The 21,077-nt window shown below is 49.3% G+C and overlaps 4 protein-coding genes across 4 annotated transcripts; 1 reads left to right on the forward strand and 3 right to left on the reverse strand.

Annotated features, from left to right (window-relative positions):
* Positions 1-2,293: 2,293 nt before the first annotated feature.
* N7473_013163 (ankyrin repeat domain-containing protein) lies at positions 2,294-3,094 on the forward strand (the record flags this gene model as incomplete). Its single annotated transcript, XM_057159102.1, has 1 exon — positions 2,294-3,094. The coding sequence occupies one exon, from the start codon at positions 2,294-2,296 to the stop codon at positions 3,092-3,094; it is 801 nt and encodes a 266-aa protein (XP_057002152.1).
* A 738-nt stretch (positions 3,095-3,832) lies between these two features.
* N7473_013164 (uncharacterized protein) lies at positions 3,833-7,549 on the reverse strand (the record flags this gene model as incomplete). Its single annotated transcript, XM_057159103.1, has 1 exon — positions 3,833-7,549. One exon carries the CDS (start codon positions 7,547-7,549, stop codon positions 3,833-3,835), a length of 3,717 nt encoding a protein of 1,238 aa, XP_057002153.1.
* A 260-nt stretch (positions 7,550-7,809) lies between these two features.
* N7473_013165 (uncharacterized protein) lies at positions 7,810-9,641 on the reverse strand (the record flags this gene model as incomplete). The annotated part of the gene is made up of 2 exons (XM_057159104.1): positions 7,810-8,825; positions 8,960-9,641. 2 exons carry the CDS (start codon positions 9,639-9,641, stop codon positions 7,810-7,812), a joined length of 1,698 nt encoding a protein of 565 aa, XP_057002154.1.
* A 6,462-nt stretch (positions 9,642-16,103) lies between these two features.
* Positions 16,104-17,594, reverse strand: N7473_013166 (LysM peptidoglycan-binding domain-containing protein). The gene is made up of 2 exons (XM_057159105.1): positions 17,149-17,594; positions 16,104-17,079 (listed from the first exon to the last, which is right to left on the reverse strand). Exons 1-2 carry the CDS (start codon positions 17,364-17,366, stop codon positions 16,200-16,202), a joined length of 1,098 nt encoding a protein of 365 aa, XP_057002155.1. The 5' UTR covers positions 17,367-17,594; the 3' UTR covers positions 16,104-16,199.
* Between the last annotated feature and the right edge of the window lie 3,483 nt (positions 17,595-21,077).

Consider the following 21,077-nt stretch of genomic DNA (forward strand, 5'->3'; position numbering starts at 1 on the left):
TCACTGCGGACTCGAACGTTATTCTGGGAAGTAGGCCGATGGAAAGAAAGCAACTCTGTAATTTCAAAGCGTAATGTTAGTGTTACGGAGAAATTAGATCAATGCAGGTGAACCTACGCAGCACAGTAACTACTTCGTCGGTGTTACATAATTGATTTCCCGCGTAACGTAATTACGGCCGAGCAGGTCACACGGTTGGCCGGGTCACCCTAAAACCCCATACTAAACGCGATTATTCAGGCCATGATATATCAACAACCGTAGGTTATTTTTGCTTAGATGTTCGAATATAGGCTTTCCTTACATTTTACAATAATACAACTTAAATTTAGGTGATTTAGGTAATTTAGATGATCACTTTGATGCCTTACCATAAAAGTACGCCGTAATTTTGACGAGAGGAACGTAAGTATATGTCTCTTTTGATACTTCTGGTAATCCTCCGGCACTATGCTAGTAGATTCTAAATTCTATCTATATCATATAGTTTTGATTTCCTATCACAAATAAATATGATTGTTGAGATATAAAGTGGTAAATTACTATAGGTTTTGGGGTGACCCGCCCAACCGTGTGACCCGCTCGGCCGTGGATTGTACGTTAACTAACGTAATTCCCAGCCGTCCCGAACACCCCCAAACACCATAGTATTCAAAGCATCCCTCGCAGTTCGGTCAAACCTGGTGCTCACAACCATCTATCCGTCAACCTAATCGGAATTTCTTGCATACCATAAATACATTTAAATCTGACAGCAGTCTGGCACTACCTTGCCACGTTGAGAAAACCCAATTGGTGCAAACGGAAGAGAGGCTCAATGCCTAAGCTAACATTACCAGACCGAGCGAGAATGTTCCGAGCTCTGCAGCATACTTATACGCCACACACGGCGATTTAAACTGAAACCGGCAAGGCGGTATGTGGAGGCTCAAAGGCCAAGAATACCTTTGCATCGCATTATGAATCGCACGAGCTGGCTCACTCCCTTTTTGAGATGTACTGTGTCAAGATAGGTTAAAGGTTTATCGCACTTATGACCCCGTGGTTTTCTTTGAACTGAGATCAACTCTATAAATAACAGTTGCGTATTTTTGCCTGTATCAGCTAGTGATTCCAGGCACTGCGTAAAGGTCTACTTCAGAATATGATACGTTCAAAAATAGCACTTTTAGCGAACTGCCTCTTCTCGCTAAGTATATGAAGCATAATCTGCTTCCTCAGTTTTGGATCCGCAGTAATTGCCCCTGTAGCATACTGAGCCTACAGCTAACTATGCCCTTCCAGGCTGCAAGGTATAAAATTGAACTGCGTGCTAGATAACTCCTCATCTATTTTTGGGTCTGTTCAGTTTCACTTTTGACACCTTTCAAGCACAGCCCAGTCACACAGGCCCTCTGCAACACCCGGGTGAGTCTTACACCTTACTGGATTGCATGAAAAATGTAATATTCACATACCTGGCTCGGCGATCTCCACTGCCTGATGAATTAATGAGCATCTATATGGAGCAGAATTCAGGGCCTGCCATAACCCTACATGAGATTCTTTGAAATGCCAGTGTCCGTAACCTAATGATTGACTTGTGGACGGTGCTGGACGATAAGTCAGATGAGAGTAGATGGATTTGAGGGGACTTGAAATTTTGATTTTATCAATTCCCTCATTTCAAGTGAATTCAAGTTTTCTTCTCAATCTTTAGCCTTCTCACGGGATGTAGACAATCACAACGCGTCCGAACTTTCTTTGATATCTATCAAAACATCGAGAAGAGAGGCAAAATGTACTCAATTCAAAGACTGTCTTAAAGTGAAACGCTTGAATCGGCTGAATTCCAGACTCCAGACCTGATCTTGAACTAGTTTATCACGATTGACGTTGGCATTTCTCTGAAGATTTATAATAAGGCGAGGAACCCAGAGTTGTGACTTTGGCGCCATTCCAGAACTCCAATCAGTGACCAAAACATTTTCCAACTCGTATCACATGTTCAAGGTAATTTTTGGATTGCTTCGTAATTCTAATGTTGGTCCTGTAGAAATTTGGTCGTGCTACAGTGGCGTTCGTCGACACGACCCATTTCGAAATCAAGAAAGTGGTCCTTCAGACCGTAATCACATGATGTGTAATACCGAATATGATAAAAGGATCTGAATTACATTGCTCCTACAACCAACGTAATGTTACAAAAGCTACAGAACTGCTAACGCAAATTAGCTGACAACCTCTGCTAACCTCTAGGGTTTCATAATTCTGACGGCACGAAAAGCGGTTTCAGAGCCTCAAGACAGACAAAATGTCACTGCTCGGTTTGCCTTCCGAATTACTACTTGTCGTTGCAGATTTTCTGGTGGCCGAGGGAGACATTAACCCATTGGCTCAAGCCAACCGCTGCGCTTATTCTCTACTAAATCCGTACCTGTATCGACGCAATTCGGTGGGTTCCGGAAGCTCGGCTCTATTATGGGCAGCCCGTCAGGGTCGGGAGGAGACAGCTCGAATATGTATTTCTGAAAGAGCAAATGTTGGGGTGATCGATGGCGTTGCCAGAACGCCGTTGTCGCGCGCGGCTGGGAATGGGCACGAGGGGGTGGTGAGGCTTATGCTAGCAACTGGGAGAGTTGATGTCGATTCCAAGGACTTAGAAGGTCGCAGTCCGCTGTCTCATGCTGCCGGTAATGGCCACGAAGGGGTTGTAAAGCTGTTATTAACAACAGGGAAGGTGGATGTCGACGGAAGGGACGACCTCAATACCACACCGTTTTCTCACGCTGCCGGAAACGGCCACGAGAGGGTAGTGAGCCTGTTATTAACAACAGGGATAGTGGATATCAATGCAGAAGATAACTTCAACATCACACCGTTATCAGAAGCTGCGCGCAATGGCCACGAAGGGGTAGTGAGGCTGCTACTAGCGACCGGGAGGGTGGATGTTCACACAAAAAACGCAAAAGGTCGTATTCCGTTGTCTCGCGCTGCCAGCAGGGGCCATGAGGGAGTGGTGAGCCTGTTACTATCGACTGGGAGATTGGATACGTACTGGAGTCGAAATGTCGTAGACCGTTGTCTCGCGCTACTCGGAGGGGTTTGGAAGTAGTGGTGAAGCTATTGCTAGCGACCACAGGTGCGGATGTCAACTCCAATGACTGTGGTTATAACGTACCATTATTATGGGCCGTTTTTTGTGGCTATGAGATGATGGAAAAGCTTTTATTTGTAACTGTAAAGGTATGTGTCGACAGTTATAGGTCACTCGGAAGGGCTATACAGGTTAGTGAAGCTGATGGTGGATCCGGCGGGTGGATGTCAACCTAAAACGCTCCGTTGTCAGTGGGCGTAACGAAGTCGTATCTTGTAACCCAGCGTAGAGAGGGACTGCGAGTCTAAACGATAATGATATTCTTGAGCTAGCTACACGATATTACGAGTTCTGGCGGCATATTGAGTCACGGAAAGGGCTATCGCGTCACGGATAGGTCATTGTTGAGCTTCTTAAGCGACAGGGTTGTATTCCTAGCCCGCTGCGTAAGGCAACTGGGTATAGTCGGAGCTGGACAGTTATTATTATTATTAATCAAGTTTATTGTCCGTATCGAGCCCTAAAGCTATGACAGACCACGGGTCTGAGGTTGGGTCTGTTTCCGCTTGGTATAGCTGTTTCCAGACCCCCGCTGCTATGAGTTCCTGGGCGTGAGCCCCATGTATATACAGTCAGGTCCTTTTCCTCGCCCCAAGCCGCCTATTTGCGCAGGGCATTCGAGCCTTTTGTGGCTCTCCTCGGTGTCTCAACCGGGATGGGTGTCCCCTAGGCTGAGTGCCTAGGCTACCCTTCCTGCTATCCTTCCCCCATCCTCTCAGTTTCCTCCAAGTCCTCTAATCCCCATTCATCATCTCGTCGAGCTCGCTCTGCCAAAGCCAGGTGATGGTCTTGAGGCAGGGCTGCCTTCGTCATGGCCAAAAATTGTAAGATGGCCTCTGTTGCCTTCGGTTCCCCAAGAAGCCTGCCTTCTGGGCACTCTTCGGCTGCTGACGGTCTGGTGACCCCAGCTCGATCCAGCGCGCGGTACAGCTTGATTCGCTGGTGCTGCCACGCTCGACATTCAAAGAGAACGTGATGCACGGTCTCTTTCGGTGCATCGCCTTTCTCACACGCAGGGCTTTCCCGTGCGTGAATCTGGTGGAGGTGAGCTCCGATAGCCGCATGGCCGCTCTTTAACTGGAAGAAGCGGGTGGCCAGCGGTTTCAGGGCTCGCGATGCGACTGGGTCCAGTGTCCAGCCTCGATACGGTCGATAGGTTCGCTGTTTATAGCGAGAACGCTTTGCTAAATCTCGGGCGAGCCAGACTTGTTTGCGGTTTTGGATGTTCTCCGTGCACGTCCGGTTGACAAACGCCAGTGAGAGTCCTGTGATTCCTTCTGGATGGCACCCCGGTCGACTAGCCGCGAGCTTTGCCGCTTCATCAGCTTTCTCATTTCCCTCGATTCCGGCATGGCCGGGCACCCATTGAATGATGGTTTCTCGGCCTCGCTCCTGTAGAGCTCTGGCTGCTGCGTGAGCTCGAAGCGTCAGTTCCTGACCGGGGCCTGCTTGCGTGTGTCGCAGCCTCGCAATCGCGGCTTGGGAATCCAGCAGAACTGTGATTGGACCACTGTCATCCACTTTCAGTGCGGCCTGGAGGGCCTGCACGACTCCCACAAGCTCCGCATCAAAGACTTCTCGTCCCGTTCCAAGGGGAAAGCTCCGGGTCCTCCACTCTCCGCAAGGCTCTTGCCAGGCAATCCCTGCTCCTGTCCGGCCGTTCTCGAGCCTCGACCCATCTGACCAAATCGCGCTGCCTGGTTGCACCGTCCGCGCTGCGGTGAGAGAGTCCTCAGTCCTTTGGACAATGATCCTCCCTAGAAATCCGCTGCCATTACCACGCCGAGCGCTCTCGAAGCCCGCAGATGGATCGGCTGGGAGGATGTTTGCTAGTTGTCGCGCTAGGTGCTGTCCTAACGACCATGGTCCCCGGCCGTGCGGTTCGGCCCAGAGTCGATTTCCAGGGGTGTGCTCCCCAGGTTGCGCATGTTGGTCGCCCTCCCGAAAACTAACCGGGAGGATTGATCTGGCTGGACTATCGTCCGGTAGGCTAAGCAGCCGAGCCGTGTACCGCAGCTGACGGCCCTCAAGGAGGACCTCGGCCGGCGTTAGACCCGCTTCCCTATTCAAGAGACCCACGGGTGTGGTCTTAAGCATTCCTGTGATCGCACGGGCTTGTCTGTTGATCATCCGCTGCATTCCCGTGATACAGTCCTTTTGGCCGCGCCACCAGAGTTCTGCTCCGTACAGGGCTACCGACTGTACCGCAGCCACCTGGATCCGATGGACCAGGCCTGGCGCTAGGCCTTGTACGCGACATAAGGATTGAACCCGAGATTCTGCATTCCGGGTCTTGCGAAGGCGTGTCTGATAGTGCATCTTTAGTGTGAGGCCGGCGTCTAGCCAGATCCCCAGCCACCGGGTGGCCTCGTGGTTAAATGAGACTGAATGGCCTCCTACCATGATGCGGGCCCGCTGAATTTGATTCCGTAGCTCCTGTCCACGCTTGCGGGTGAACAAGACCGCCTCGGTCTTCTTCGCCTCGAACTGCACGAGGTTGCTCTCACCCCATTCGATTGCAACCTGGGCAGCTTCCTGTAGTTTCTGACATGCTTCCTGGACCGAGTACCCTGGCGCTAGAAAGCCCATATCGTCTGCGAACGACAGCAGCCGTACCCCCGGGATGGCCCTTTCAATTGCGTCGAAGATCCCGCTTAGGTAGATAAGGAACAAAATTGGGGACACCGGGGAACCTTGAGGCACGCCTGAGTCGATCCTGTGGGCTGGACATTGTATATTGTCGATGACGAGCTGGACCAGTCGACCGCTCAGGAACGACTGTACCCATCGGATCAAGTCACCGTCGAAGCCTAGCTCTTGCATGCGAATCACGAGTTTTCTATCGTTGACATGGTCGAACGCGCCCGCCACATCCATGAAAAGAGCCGCCATGAGCTGCTTTTGTTTCCACGCATCGTGAGTGCTCTGGATCAAGCATGCCACGGCATCCACTGCGCTACGTTGTTTGCGGCCACCCATCTGTCCGGGGTGAAGGCTTCCTGTCGTCTCACAGTGATCTGCAATAGCCTCTGCCGCGATCTTTTCCACCACCTTCCCTAGGCAGTTTAGCAGGCTGATGACCCGATATGCCCTGACGAGCGTATGGTCCGGCTTATCGAGTTTTCTCAGTAAGATTCCCTTAGCGGTCTTCCATGCTTGTGGGTGAATGCCTAGCCGGAAGCACTGCCGGGCTAGCGCTACGATCCGTGAGCTATCCCATTCCCACACGAGTCGAAGGGCTCGAAAATTCAGCCTGTCGATGCCGGGCGCCTTTTGAACCGCCTGATGGAACAGGGCTCTCTTGACCGTTGCTTCGTCTATGCACTTGTGGAAAGATCCTGGGAGAACTTCAACAGCCTCCCTGTCGCCCGGCGCTGGTGGAAAGGCGGTTTCTCGGACCAGTGCCTCTTTCTCGCTGATAGACACGGCTATCTCTCCTTGCGGCCCTTTGAGGGTGGGGGTGATGGCTGTTGCTTTGGGCTTGGTGAGCCTAAGCGCTTGCCAGCATCGGGCCGTTTCCACACACGGGTGGTCTGGGGTGTCCGTCGGCCCTGCCAGGAAGGTTTCCCAGCACGTTCGTTTCGCCCTTCGAATAGTCCTGTAGTAATCGTTCCTTGTTTCTCGAAGGTCGATCGTGGTGATGTGCTGCCCCTGCCACGCTCTTCTCGCCTGGCAGTAGGCCTCGCGCGCCTCTTTGACTTCTCGATTCCACCAGCGTTTGGACCGTGGGGTCACTCGCACTGGCTTCGCATACTGGTTGAGCACTGCCGTAAGCGTTTCCTGCACCCATACTGCCTCTCCCTCGACCTCCTCCGCCGTACTTGCGTCGTCTAGGAGCCCTCTCTGTTCGGCTTCTGCTTGCCACATCTGTTTCGCTTGCTCCAGAGCTTGGCTGTCTGCCTGGAGAGCCTGGATCTGCCACCCCGTCACTTCGTCCGATGGGGGTTCCCATCCGTGCTCTATTGGGGCCCATTCCATCACCAGCAGCTCGTGATCTGACCCGGTTGTGTGGTCCTCATCCACCGTCCACACCTGCAAGGGCCCCATGTCCACTGTCGTCAAGCTCAGGTCGATAATTGAGATCCCCGGCGTTGTCTTCGGCCGTGTCGGGATCCCTAGCGTGTTGTTGATATAGAGACTTTCGCTCTCGATCAGATCCTCCAGTGGTCTCGCATTCGTGCGACTATTCGCTTGCGGGTTCCATAGCGGGCTATGTGCGTTGAAGTCTCCGAGAAGTAAACATCTACCCTCCAGAACATTGTCCCAGTACACATCCTCTATCGCTCTCCTGCGTTCCTCGATGTCCCCCTGCCAGCATAGACCCGGACCAAGCCAGTTATCATAGCAGTTAATCACGCGGGTTCTTCGCTTCTTTTCCTTCGCTCGGCCCAGCTCCCAGACGTCCACAGCCATGATATATGGGTGATCTATGAGATCTGTACGGGCTTCCACTACCACCTGGTTGAATAAGTCGCGCCGGATTGCCACGGCTACCCGGCGATTTCCCTGTGCTCCCGCCTCGGGCCAGTAGATCTGGTATCCGCCGTGTCGGAATTCATTGCCTATATAAGGTTCTTGAAGGCATACTAGGCCCACCCCTAGCTCTAGCCCAGCCTCGAGTGCCGCAATCGTAATTGCATAGGTCTTGCGGCAGTTGTGTTGTAGGATGCGCATTATTGATCAGATTGGTCATCCACCGTCGCGTTAGTCCCTTCCGAGGCGTCGTCACTGAGGTCCATCGCTTCCTCTGCTCTTGGCTGTCGGTCTGCGGGGGATTGCCGATTCGTCGGGGCTAAACCCTCCGAGGCTACGCTGCTACGCACTCCCGCGGTAGGCCTTTGCAAATCGATCGTGGGTGATCCCGGGCGATTCGGGGCCGACGGCACCGAGTCGCTTCGATAGGCTTCCCTGCTATCCCGTTGCTGCTTTCGAGCCGCACGCCTAGCTGGGCAATTTCCAGCGGTGGCGGAATGTGGCCCTCCACAGTTACCACATTTCGCGGGCGTGTGTTGGCAGGCGGTGCCTGCCTTAGCCGAGCATTCTACTACGCGACAAGTGTGCTCGTGTCCCTCATGTGGGCCCGCACAGATAAAGCAACATGGCGGATTGCTCCCACAGGCTTTGAAGCTGCGATGGCCAAGGCGGCAGCATCGAGGGCAGACCGTATCTACCCCCACTTCCCAGTAGTGTTCTGTCTTATACCGGTTTCCTCCAAACCGAATCCCATGGATCAGAAGCTCCCGGGCCTCCTCGAGGGACCCTACAGTGACGACGATAGTAGACCATTTCCTGCTGCCATCCTGCATATCCCTGTGTCGCCGAAGCCACGTAGGGTCTCTCTTCAGTCGGATCCGGCTTCCTAGTTCGATTTCCTCCCTGGCAAGGCCTAGTCCACAGCTTAGGTAGCGACGAGTCGGAACTCCGTGCACCTTGACTCGGTACCACTGCTCCGGTAGCTCGGCCGAAATGATTGCCGGATCTGCCTGTCGTGCTGCTGCAACCACCAAGTCCCAGTAGGCAGGTACTAGCATAGACCCTAGAGCTTCTTTCTCCAAGAGCACGGTGACCGCACCAGTGCTACTATATCCCGCATCAATTACCCGGACGAAGCCTGGGAATTCGGCTTGGGCAAGTCCGCGGTTGACCGCAAGGATGATGTCCTCTTTGTCCACACGGGGGCCGTTTGGCTCTGCTCGCGTCGAAAGACAATTCGTCTGGCTTCTTTCGGGGCGTTTTTCGCCGGCGTAAGCGCACTAGGTTGGGCTTTCTTGCTTGGGTCGGTTCTTTTTGACTGTTTTCTCTTGTGTACAACTTCTTGCCAACCGTGCCCTCCAGGCTTGGTGGCCAGCAGTGCGGCGATGTCCGCGAAGCTCGATGACGGTTGGTTGTGACGAGATACGGGCTTAGGTCCTGGTACGTAGTCTTGAGCGCGGGCTCGGAGATGGTCTTGATCGTGAGTGCGGAGTGTTTTTGGCACCGTTGGCCCACGCTCAGTGGACTGTGGCACTGCGGTTTGCTCTGGCGTCGCCTTTCGAACTTGTTCTAGTTCAGCCCGAAGCTGGGTGACTTCGCTTTCCAGTGTGGCGATGCGTTCTTTGAGCAGGTCTTCCTGAGCCTGCTGTTCAGCCTTCCAGCTCTCTAGGTCTTCGGCCAACTGTGTCTGTATCTGTTCCAGCCGGTCCTGGTACACCCTTTGCACTTGCGCTAGGAGGCCTGCGAGTGCTTTACCCGTGTCCTCAACATCTGTATCCAAAGTGGCTCGCCCCAGCACCCGGGACGCCTTCCGCTTGACATTTCGAGCCTCGAGGGCCCTATGAGGAGTCGTTTCACGTGCAGGTTCGGTCAGCGACTGCCCCAGTTCAATCAAAGGCGCTGGGACTGTATCAGAAAGCCAGCGATTTGGCGTTGGAGTTTCGAGCCCACCGCACAGTGATGAGCTGCGGTCGGGAAGATCAAGGAACGACGCGTTCATTCCACCACCACCACGTGGTTCTAGGACCTCCATGGTGGTTTAAAGTGGCCGTAAGGCCTCTCTCGATTGGTTGACGCGTAAAAATTACGTGTTTTCGATAGGTGCTGATTTTTGGTTTTCTCGCTCCTTATTTTGGGTTTTTTTTTTCACACTGTGGTAGCTGGACAGTTAGTTGGCATGTTGAAGTTAGGATGAGTTTTTCCATGCTTGTAGCCTACCGATGCTCGAGTATTTCTGTTTTGTCATGCAGAATAAACCATGTTCAGTACTACTAATTCTACTTGAAAAGCGTAGGCAAGACGTACAGTCGGACCCCTATGCAGGTCGTCCAAAGTGGTCATGTCCATTATAAAGCTCATTTCCTCACAGAAATCGTGAGATAGAGCCTTAGTCTGCGAGATTGTGGAGCTCCGATATTCGGCTGTGATCTCTCAACAGGCTTTTCAATCTGAATTCAGTACCGGTTAAGAACGTGTCACAGGGTGATAGAATAGAGGCAGAGGGAATATATGTCCGCTGGATTTGTTAAAACCAGAGTTAATCCATTTGAAAATTCGACGGGTTCAGATCTTCCAGAATGAGGCATCTAAAGTCGGCAATTTCTAGATGTCTATCGCCAATCTGCGGTGCGAACTCGAACGGACAGCGCAATATCCACTGATTCAACTGGAACGAGGTGACCGTAGAGGTCCGGCATGCCCCATTACATGCTCAGAGCCACGCGGAGAATAGCTCCAATGTGGACCAGAGGATAGGATGTAGAACTTCAAAATTGCGTTATAGCCGTCTTCTTGCTTTTTAATTCTCCTGCTGATCGATGCTACATAGCAGAATATAGAATTGGGCTGTTGGGTGAGACCACTAAGATATGGCCAACTCGGCAATGCAGCAAATTTCTTTGCCAAGGGTGCCTTTGGCGGTCAGAGAAGCTCACGAAGACGTGCGGCGCAGGTCATTAATGTATTTGCGCAGATTTGGGTGTTCGGTACCGATGTGCACCACTCTAAAATGCAGGACTCTCGCAAGGCTCCCCCATATCGCCTATCCACTTCGCATTTTTCAACTGCGACCTAGTCGACCAGGCCGTCGACCCCCACCGTGGAGCATTAGCCTTCTTCGACGATTAATTCCGCTGACGGGTGGGTAGATACCTCGGGAAAACTCAGTCCGAGGATATTCCACAGGTCCAAGCATGGGCTCGGAAAACGGGGTCCAGCTTCGTAGCGGAGAGAACCGAACCCATCTATATCACCAGGAAGAGCCGCGAACAATGCCAAGGCCAGATCGCCATGATTGATATAACCATCAGACCTTCGACAGCCACCAAGCTCTTGGATGTGATCTTCGACCACGAGCTACGATGGGAAGAGTGATTATTTCGATGCTTTACTATAAACTAGGCCGCAAAGTGAGACATGTAAATCAATGTATCTCTATCTACACTCCCCGTCATGATCCTACAATTTGCTAGTAGATTCCAAATGCTATCCTTATCATAGTTATATCGTAAATATACATAGCTGTTGGGATAGGAAGTGGTGATACATCGCACTTACCGTGGGTTTTGGTCACCCGCTCGACCGTGGATTACGCTAACTAAACAACTAATCAACATAGTTGGCTAGTTGGTTATGTGCCTCGGATAAACCATTCCTAGGCCCTGAATTTGCGTGAGCAGCCTTCTTTGGTGGAATCGCGCTATATCAATTTGCAGGAGGATAGACTCAAACAACAGCATCTATGGTTATTTCCATCTAGCTTTCAACATGTCTTTTTTTGGCTTCACCATGATTCTACAAAAATATGGCAATATGCGGTTCTTCTCCAAGTCTGAACCCGCACCGACAAACACATTCCAAGTTCGGCTGAGCGACGCCTTGAAATTCAATCTTTTGATTAATTGGCTCCTCCATTCTGCCACTTCCTTCTGACGGGAGGGTCTTGGTCTTACTATTTGAATCATGAGTTTTTAAACCTATTCTTATGGCTAAAAGGGAACAAGCCGCTCAAGTACTGTATGGAACTATCAGTAGACGACGCAGACTCTCAAACACTCCCGTTGAGCCTCTACGTACCGGTTCAAGATCTCCTAATCTAAATTAGGTTGCGGATGAATCAACGTATTACTTTCTGCTAATCCGCTCGCTATGTTATGAAGAATGGCCTGACGAATCTTTTAGGGTCAGTTCAGAGGCCATATATTAGTTCCTCAATCTCCCCACCTTGATCCACCGCCGAAGTCGGCGCAATCGGCCCATTACACCAAAAGTCAAGCTTCGGCTCTGGTGACTAAACGAAGATCTTCTTTTGATACTCTCGTGACTACCTGAGCTGCAGATCATGCATATAACCGATATTTGGGGGGTGGGCAAACAGACTTCCAGGATCGAGGTTTGTGGTCCTGGACTTGTGACCACGATACATGGAACATTGTTGATTGAGCAGCCCATAGAAATTTCACCGGCCTTGTACTGCGCCCTGGAATCGGTTTTTCGTTGTTGATCATTGTCCGCAAGGTCCCGCGCACGAATTATATACGGGAACCAGACTTGTGACTGGCGTTGTTCTTTTGTCAATTTAAGTCCGCTGTAGATCAAAGGTCCGTGGCTAAATTTAGAAACGATCAGTTCTGGAAGATTATTATTAGATCGGAAAACTTAGGGCTTATGCAGGAGGACCATTTTAGAGAAAAAAACATAGAACAATCTTAATCTTGAAAATTAATTCGCCTTACTGTGCGGTACTTGTTACAGTACGGTTATATGTGACGATGTCTAAGTTAGGCTATCAGCATTGGTTCCGAACATTGTTTGAAGTCAAAGGGTATTCGGCCGTCGTTGGAACCATTAGTGCATGAATGCATCAGTTAGACCTCACCACATCAGGGGTTCGACGTAGACCTTTTCTGGCCCTACCCTCCCGGTGAGATGAAACAAAATGACTGAAGTCTATACCACACTGCCCAAGAGAGTTCACACTAGTCGTTGAGAGCACTGTGTATATATGGCGCAGCCCAAGTCTCGTGGGCCTATTGACAACTTTTGTCTCTTTCTGAGCTCTTATCATCAATACTCGTAAGGAACTCCAGACTCGGAAAGCGACCGGGCAGTGTTGAGCGGGGAAGTGGTAACCATCTTGATCTTCACACCACTCCTCTTGGGAAGCGAGATCTGTCGGGAGACAGGCCGACCAATACTGGGAGAGGGGATCATCAGTTTGCCGACACTTAGACTTGGCGCAGAATTGCTCAATGGCACCGAAGCCTTGAAATAAATCCCAGGAAAGCAGTTGCGATTGCCTAGGGCCTCGTTCAGGCCTTAGAAAGATTCTTCTACTCTCGGGATTATCAAAAATAAAACGTGTAAGCTGGATACAGATCTTCACCAAGTCTTCAATGTCATCGCTATTGTCGCAGATATCATCTGGCGTCGGCTGCGATTTCACATAATTCGTAATGTATCGGATTTCGCCCCGTGATGGAAAGGAAGCTCGGCGTTGCTCTGGAAGTGCTGCAAGGCCAAAAAACCTTGCGAGCATCAACCAAAACTGTTCTTCACTAATGAATCTTGACGTAGGGGAAGTAGATGAGACTTGGTTATACCTCCCTTTGAAATTCCACATTGTCTTGTGCATCGGCACCGTGGGTAGTTTGTGCAAGAAGCTGCCGAATCCGCTCACGTTGCTCTGGATCGACGCTTTGAGGCGGTGACGATAACTTCTCGATGTTATATTTTGGTACCAGGTCGAAGTACATTTTTTCCTACCTTGGGCCTGATGCTTGTTTTCAAGAAGCAACGTCAACCCCGGATCGCTCTCGGGCTCATAGTCTTCTAAACAATCTTCATCGCACTGGTAGAGTTGCGGGCCCAGATCATGGAGAGTGACAATGTCAGACGATGGACCATGCATCCATTTCATCGAAGGTTGTTCCCTTTGGAGCCGGGGCAGCCCGGGAGTTTGTAGCTCTGGTTGAAACAAGAACGATGCCGACCCTACGAGTTCGTTTTCCCATCGATGCCGTAGATGAAGTGGATCGTTCCTTTGGTGGCTGTAAGAGCTGGAGGATGTGGCCTGACTGGAGGCCTCTTGTACATAATTTGATCTATACGACAGCGCATCAGTATCATTCAAATGGATATCTGGCATTGATAGGTCTACTGATCAAGGCCAGCCGATAGATAATAGTTACTGTGCATGCTGATCAAAGCGTTTCAGCTTAAGACGATGGTCTTGAACTCTCCAATATCTAAATATCTAAATATGGTGCCAACCATCCAAATATTGCAATTTCTTATTTTGAATATCAGTGCTACCCTCTGCTCGCGGAAGTTCATCATGATCTATGATGACACAATGGTACCACCGCCAGTATTATCGGTTCTTTGTAAGCTGGATGATTGCTACTTCGAGGCAGTCTCACGGCCGGAAAATCCAAGCAGCAAATTCCTGATTCCAGATTTGATGACTGTATTAAAGTTTCGGAGGTTACACTGTTGTTATAGGCTGATAGCACAAACTCACTGGGTTTGGACCCTTGTCGTGGAAATTTGTTCCGGAGATAAGAACCCTAAAGAACATTAGTGGCTCATCAGAGGAAACGGATTTCAAAAAGGCATGGCTGGCAAGGGTCTCCAACTAGGCGTCGGATTCGGTGGCGAGGCCCACCCAGACGATGAAAGACACCGGAAAACACGTCACTGAAAGCGTAGGGATAGATCCAATGGTCAAGTATCTGGAGCTTAGACAAAATTTGGATTGTCCTGGCTTTCAGAACGGGTATTTACACAGAATCATGGTGGGCTTATTGGGCCGGCTGAAGGGACTCAGATAAAACGCCCAGTCCTAACGAGTCGACACATCTCCATTCTCCAAAGTTTCTCGATCGCTGAGGATTTCATTCATGTAGGAATCAAATGTGCATCACATGCGTGCGATGCCATTACCAGGAACAGCCTTCTAACAAATCCAGGATACGTGTTTCCAAGTGCTAACACACTGCCTCAGTGATGTCAACACCAAGATTCCGTTTGCCTCTTATAACGTACGTGCCGTGGCGCTTGGAATTACGGTCTACACCCACGGGATGGAGCTGCTTTCCTCATAGTGAGATAAATCACTACTTCAATTGCTTTGTATCTTCTTAATCGATCCCTTAAACGTATTGCCTTGATCGGAGCAGTTCAATCAGTTAACATTCGGTATGGGACATCGACATCAAAATGCAAAACGTCTCAGCTCCAAATCCCATCCGCTAGAATGGAAGATGTACCTGATACAGTAGACGACTTGGAATTTTGACAGGGAATTGGGAGGTCGGTGTACAAATTTTCAAAAAATTGTGTGTGGTCTTTCAAATTTTTAACATAGGTATAGATCCTTTCAGATGAGACGTACCCATTCAATAGGTTGTATTGGCGGGCTGTCGGAATCCATGGACTCTCATCGAAACCAAAGCAGGTTTTATGATAGAAACATCATCCCGAAATAAGGACGGGCCATTATGTTACAGTTTTAGGATCAAGGGGTTCACGGCCCAGAGATGCTCCATCGGAGGTAAGGCATGCGGGACCAATGGAGACCGCCTAGTCCTGCTCCAGTTATATATAAATAAATACACCGATCCCATCACTAAGATTAGGGTCTCAACAACTCAACAGAATCCTCATCAGACCTCTTTCATTTTCCACATGGCCTCAGCCGAGCGAGTGTCCCCTGAAATGGGATGGACAGTCCCTGCCGTGTTTAGCCTTACAGTTTTCTTTCTCTATTTTATTCATGTCCTTTACCAGGCTTCTCGATCAGAAATAGTGATCCATTACTCAACGAGCTTAGAGTCAAAAAGAACAATGCATCAATAACGTCGAATGTTACGAACAACTGTCACGAAGAATGTCATGCTGTATTGCGACACTGGTATTACGGACGTACGTGAATTTACGCATCCAAATTTGGCTTTACTTGACCCACCAACGGGCCCATCGCCGTCAAAAGAAGTCAAATTATCGAGCTGTGACACGGCGAACTGGAATCGTGAACTTGCCACTCATGCTTTATATGTACCTCGTGCTTCTTTTACTCTATTTCAAAACAAAATTTTCATATAGTGTAATTCATAACAATTCCGTAAGTCTACGCCCACCACGTTTGCGATGATACAACAATTTATTTCACGAGTAGAACAGTTGAGTGTAACCGCACGGTACAAAACTTGACCGTTCGAGATACCTTGATCCATCGAATCCAAAAGTCAGACGAGAAGTTCAACCCAGATTCTGGTCGTCACTTTTGTGCAACACAAATGTAGCCTCACTGAGACAAGTGGGTTGAACTGAGTGGTTCTTAAGATCATATTTCCTAGCCGTGATCAGTGGCATGATCACGGGGATATATTGGAATAATGAGGCCTTTGTGCACGATATTTGATGAAATGTCCTAGCTTTATTGGACACAGATTTGATGCCGCTACCATCAAAGCACGAGAGAGTGAAAGCAGGACGGTAGTGTGGCATAAGGAGAGATTGCGCGTTGGTAACTGGGAGGAAACCCGATATGTTTGCCGCACAGGTCATAAAAATCCTAGGTGTTGCCCCTCTACGCCTTTATGCAGTAGCTGTAGCCACACCAAAGATTGGTACAGGCTTCATCCAGCCCCGGGTTCCAGTCTCGAAGCTGTACTGCGGAGATTCCATATTCGGTCTCGAGCTTCTCGCAGTAATCTCCGGTACTCACCGTAGCATAACTCAGGCAACTCGAGAGAGCGTACGGGTATACCATTGTTGGTATAGCGGAGGCTTCGGCTGTGAGGGAAGGAGTAGTGGACTGTTGTATTAGTGGAACCGAAACTGGCAAGCTCAGAGAGGTGGCAAACGTGCTGCTAGCGATCGAGACTGAGCCTGCAACTGGGGATGTGCCCTGGGAGGAGCTGCCAGTCAAACTACCGACTGTCGCTTCGTTACATCGACTTGGCCCAGACGACCATCCCAACAGACGATTAGCAACATCCGAAACGTAGCAATGTGTTGAGCCTCCTTGACCCAGGTTCCCTGATGGGGCAATCGATCCAGAGTTGTAACAGCGGGCGGCCCGGTAATATGCGGTCTCACCGCTCCCGCCATTTGCGTCCAGGCACTGCCTCAGACCATCTCCGGAAGTTGTTCCCTCCGTTCCATCTTTTATCATTTGTAGAATTTCACTTTCGGGGCAGGCAGAGTCCTTCTGGCTACCACAGGAACCTGTTCCCGCATGACTTTGCATGAGACCCGGGTTAGTGACGCCATTATTGGTAGTACCGACACGAACACATCCATTGCTTTCTTGGAGGACTATGGCGAGAATAAAGCGGGCATCAACCCCGCTTGTTTTGGCTACGGACTGAATACTGGACGAAAGATAAGCAAGCTCTGCCTCTGAGTCATTCTCTGCGTCGAATTGCGTACAGCTTGCACTCATGATAGGTTTATTCTTGTTGAACCTAGTTACATCAAATCAGGTCCTTTGGTCCCATGGTCGATTAGTGCATCACACTTATAGTTTGACTCACATTTCTTCAAATGTTGGAATCCACTGGTCCATTGACGGCCATCCGTCTGCGGTCTTCCCATTACCCCCAAAGACCGCAATATACGTCTCAGTACCTCGACTAGTAAGCCTCGGTACGGTAGTCGGAATTCCGGGCGCATTGCCGATGTAACCAGCGTTTGAAATCCCGACCAAGATAATCAAGCAGGCGGCGTGTAGGACCTGTGTTTTGATCAGCATGTTGTTTCTCTCATGAATCAGGGGAAGCTGGGATTTCAAACTACGGAGACAGCAATCATTCTTCAATCGCTTAATGAGCCATAAGGTGGAGTAAACTCAATCATATGGGTTAGAGTACGTTATGTACCACGCAAGTGAGTAAAAAAAGGGCATGAAAAAGGGTGACGCCGGGCCCCTAGAATGGGTCGTGAAAGAAATGGCTGCAAGCAAACCTGGATCGGGCATGCTTTACCAAAGAGAAACAGACTAAAAAATGGGACTCAACGAGTTCCACTATCGCTAATTAAGTCATTTATCTCGGATATTGTCCAAAGCTCCATAACACAAGTGATAGTCAGCTCACAGCGGCGCTTCATAAGTGGGATCGGAAATGATGCTGGAAAATGGCTAATTCTTACAATCAGAAGAAATACATATTTTAGAGTAGGAACGTGGAACGAATCCTGAACAAATAAACGCAGGAATCGCCAGGCAGTAAAAATTCTGATCTTTGAATTTATTTTTAGCGCTACTAGGCTAGTCTTCGATTTCTGTCAAGCAGAGCATTTCATCTCGGCCAAAAATATTTGTTGACATGCATATATAAGCGTATAAGCTCAAAAGCATCGCTCATGAAGCATTCTTTGCGTGGCGGTTCTCCTGCAACATCATCAGAATTGGATACAATTCCTTTATGCGACCCTTTCAACGTCTGTCCACGCATGAACCCATTTTTGGGCCTGCTAAGCATTGAAAGCAATCGCGCTAAATTAAAGATGATTAAGAAAGTATGTGCAGAGACATATGTCAACACTGATAGCAGCGGATTCCACCATTTGCAATGTTCACACGAATGTTCCCAAAGGAGCCTTGTCTCGACGTCCGTAGGCGGCTTCGTTTTCAATACGAACTAGACTTTCTCAAAACTCCTTTGACACCCTTGGTATCCTGCGAAACGGGTGAAGGTCATCCACACTTCCCTAAAACTATGCTTGCTTTCTACTGTCTCACGTCCAAACAGCTAGATGACCTCGCTACATACTTTCATCAGGTCTCGCCCCCGGATGAGAGAACAAAGTGCTATCCATATTCGATCGAGCCCTGGCTTGGCACAGGCGCTAAACGAGACATAATTATTGAGGAGAAGCGTCGACGGTTTGGCTTATTCATTGGGCTTTCTGGCTTATATACGTAGAGCAAGCTTCTTGTAAAGGGGTTTCTGGTCATCGTTGTGCTCGATTCAGAATGGAACAGTTGTGGAGGTTTAGCAGTCTTAAAGGGACGAAGAGATTTACTACCTTTAGAATTACACGACGTGAAGCAAATAGGCGGCAGAATTGGAGGAAAAGGCTTCACTTAATATGCTATTGAAGAGTATGTTGAGCTGATGACCGCCGCTGAAGAATTTGAAAAAGAGCGAAGACTCATGGAAAGGTGATATTGAGAGGGAAGAGCTGCCGATTAAGCAAAATACTGTATTCCTTCGATAGTTGATCATATTTGCGGGGCGGGTTCTTCGGTTCAGCAGCAAAGATCCATTTATTTCTGTACGGCCAGCAGCGGTCAAAAGTCAGAATTGCGTAGAAATTATTCTTCAGACGGCATTGACTTGCTTCTTGATACAAGAACCAGCAAAAACTATACCTAGTTCCTTGAAGTTCGTCTCCTAGGAAACTAACTGCCCGCCACAGCGTAGTGCAATGTCAAAGAATAGAGCAAGCCCCTGCTCAGTTCTCCTGTCCAATGGCGGATGATTTTTAAAAGACGGCCAAGTGCATAATTGGCCTAAAAAGGCTTTGTAGAGTTGATGGATTCGCGACCGAGTCCAAGCTACGGACAGGGGTTTTTCTCGACGAATTTTCCCCCGACCATGAAGATAAGCCTTTCCGGTCCGCCAAACCTTGTGGCGAAGTTGGCACTGGCAACTCAGCCCAACGCTAGTCACATTACCCATCCGGCACTGAGTGACAGGCTCTGATATCAATTGTTTCGGAAAGGTTAAATGAGTGTGCAAGAAAATCATAAGCCGTGTCCGTATCCCTTCCACTTCAGGCGGTTTGGGGCCACACTTCGAAGGGATCCTTTCTTTTGCCAAGTGATTGGCTGCTTGTTCAAGAGCATATTTTATCTCATTGAAGTTGCATACAGAGATACGCGGATACTCTTCAATGTTTCGTAAAGGCCTTCGAGAGCTGCCCCAAATTCTCATAGTGTCGTTTGTGGGATTCGTAGACAGGGCATTGTAAATTCGCCGCTGCCTTTCGATCAAGGTAGCACCTGTGGTTGGCGGTTCACGGAAATGCGGATCGTCCTCTCGTGACATTTTGGTGTTGATTAAAGTTGAAGCAGACCGGCCTTCAAACAGTTTTAGCTGGGTCACCTGTATTAGTAACTCACAAACCAGAGCCAGATGTAGCAAACTAACCGCTGAAAATTCTGAATCCTCTCGAACGCTTTCTCGCTGAACTTTCTGCTGGCTGTCATGGCCTCCTCTGTGGCATAAAGCTCGAGTATTCGGCGCAGAACACGACTGGTTGTGAGATAACATTAGGCTGTAGAGCGAACGCGATGATCGTGGTGGTTTGAGGATGTGCTGCAGTGGGTATGTTGTCAAGCGGGATGACTGGTGTTTTTGAGACACATTGACGGTAGCGAAAAGAGTGTTGGCATGAATTTATAATCAGTGATATGAATAGAGTGGGCCAAACCAACTCCCTCCTTGGGAGTAATCTTGACTTGATCTGTGCTTTCTCACTCTAGCATCAGAACTTAGATAAGGTACACCGAAAATACGTAAGAGTGGCCTATCTGGTAATTTACAACCACGCCTGGACTAAACGTGTGACGCGGTAGTTGGCCGCATTGGGTCAAGTTTGGTACACGATCACGTCACTTAGTAAGTTAGTCAATCAAAGCCAGGAATAACAATTCTTCGACCATGATAATGATTGGGCTAGATTTGCCCTCAATATCACGGTTACGTTATTTCTCGATAGACGCTTTCCACCCTTCAGCTTTGAGATCTGGGGGCATATCGGCGCCACTTTTCGCAAAATATGACACAGTGCCTTGACGGCCTTGGCCTTCTGCACCAGTCAAATGATCCTAATTTTAGCACACCGTATTAATAATGGTACCCTGAATCGTCATGCTATATTTATATTGTTGGGCCAAGGGCCTCTATTTCCAAGTCGAGGTCAAATCGCCGTATTCTGGTCTGTCGTATTCGAATATCTCGAGACAGAGCGGTAGCTTTACTATCTTGATAGGGCTTATGCTCAGTGTCCCACTGCAGCGTGGTCGGGTGAGAAGAAGTTCAGTCAAAGCAACCAATATAAAGTGCATGTGTGACGACGCGCCATCAACTGTATTAGTTCATTTTCCCTTCGGAGGCAAAATCAGCTTTGAGCAGTGACTAGCAAAATACTTCCATTTTGACTAAGGCTAAATGCTGATGAGTGAGCTGAGCTGGCATCCAAAGCGGCTAGGCGGAGATGTCCTGGTAGTATCGCGTGATTTTTTGCAAGGGGCTAACCATGGTACGTGTTGGGTGACTAAGGGCACCCTCGAATGTCAAATGTTCGCCTCATAGTGTTATGCCCATCCCTAAGATTGACGATGTCCGTAGCCGTCTCCAATTCGCGACCCAAATGACCATACCATTAGAATGCTACTCCATCTGACAAAATGACGCCAGGTTGTAAAAACAGCATTGGATGATGTAGTAATCTG

The sequence above is a fragment of the Penicillium subrubescens genome, assembly GCF_028828155.1.
Source record: "Penicillium subrubescens strain IBT 31985 chromosome Unknown utg000013l_segment0_segment0, whole genome shotgun sequence".
In the NCBI taxonomy this organism is placed as follows: domain Eukaryota; kingdom Fungi; phylum Ascomycota; class Eurotiomycetes; order Eurotiales; family Aspergillaceae; genus Penicillium; species Penicillium subrubescens.

Excerpts from the sequence above, each read along its gene's own strand:
- N7473_013166 (XM_057159105.1), bottom strand. The coding sequence starts at position 17,366 with ATGCTGATCAAAACACAGGTCCTACACGCCGCCTGCTTGATTATCTTG. Across the intron at positions 17,080-17,148 it reads ATTCCAACATTTGAAGAAAT|GTTCAACAAGAATAAACCTA; the intron begins GTGAGTCAAACT and ends TGATGTAACTAG.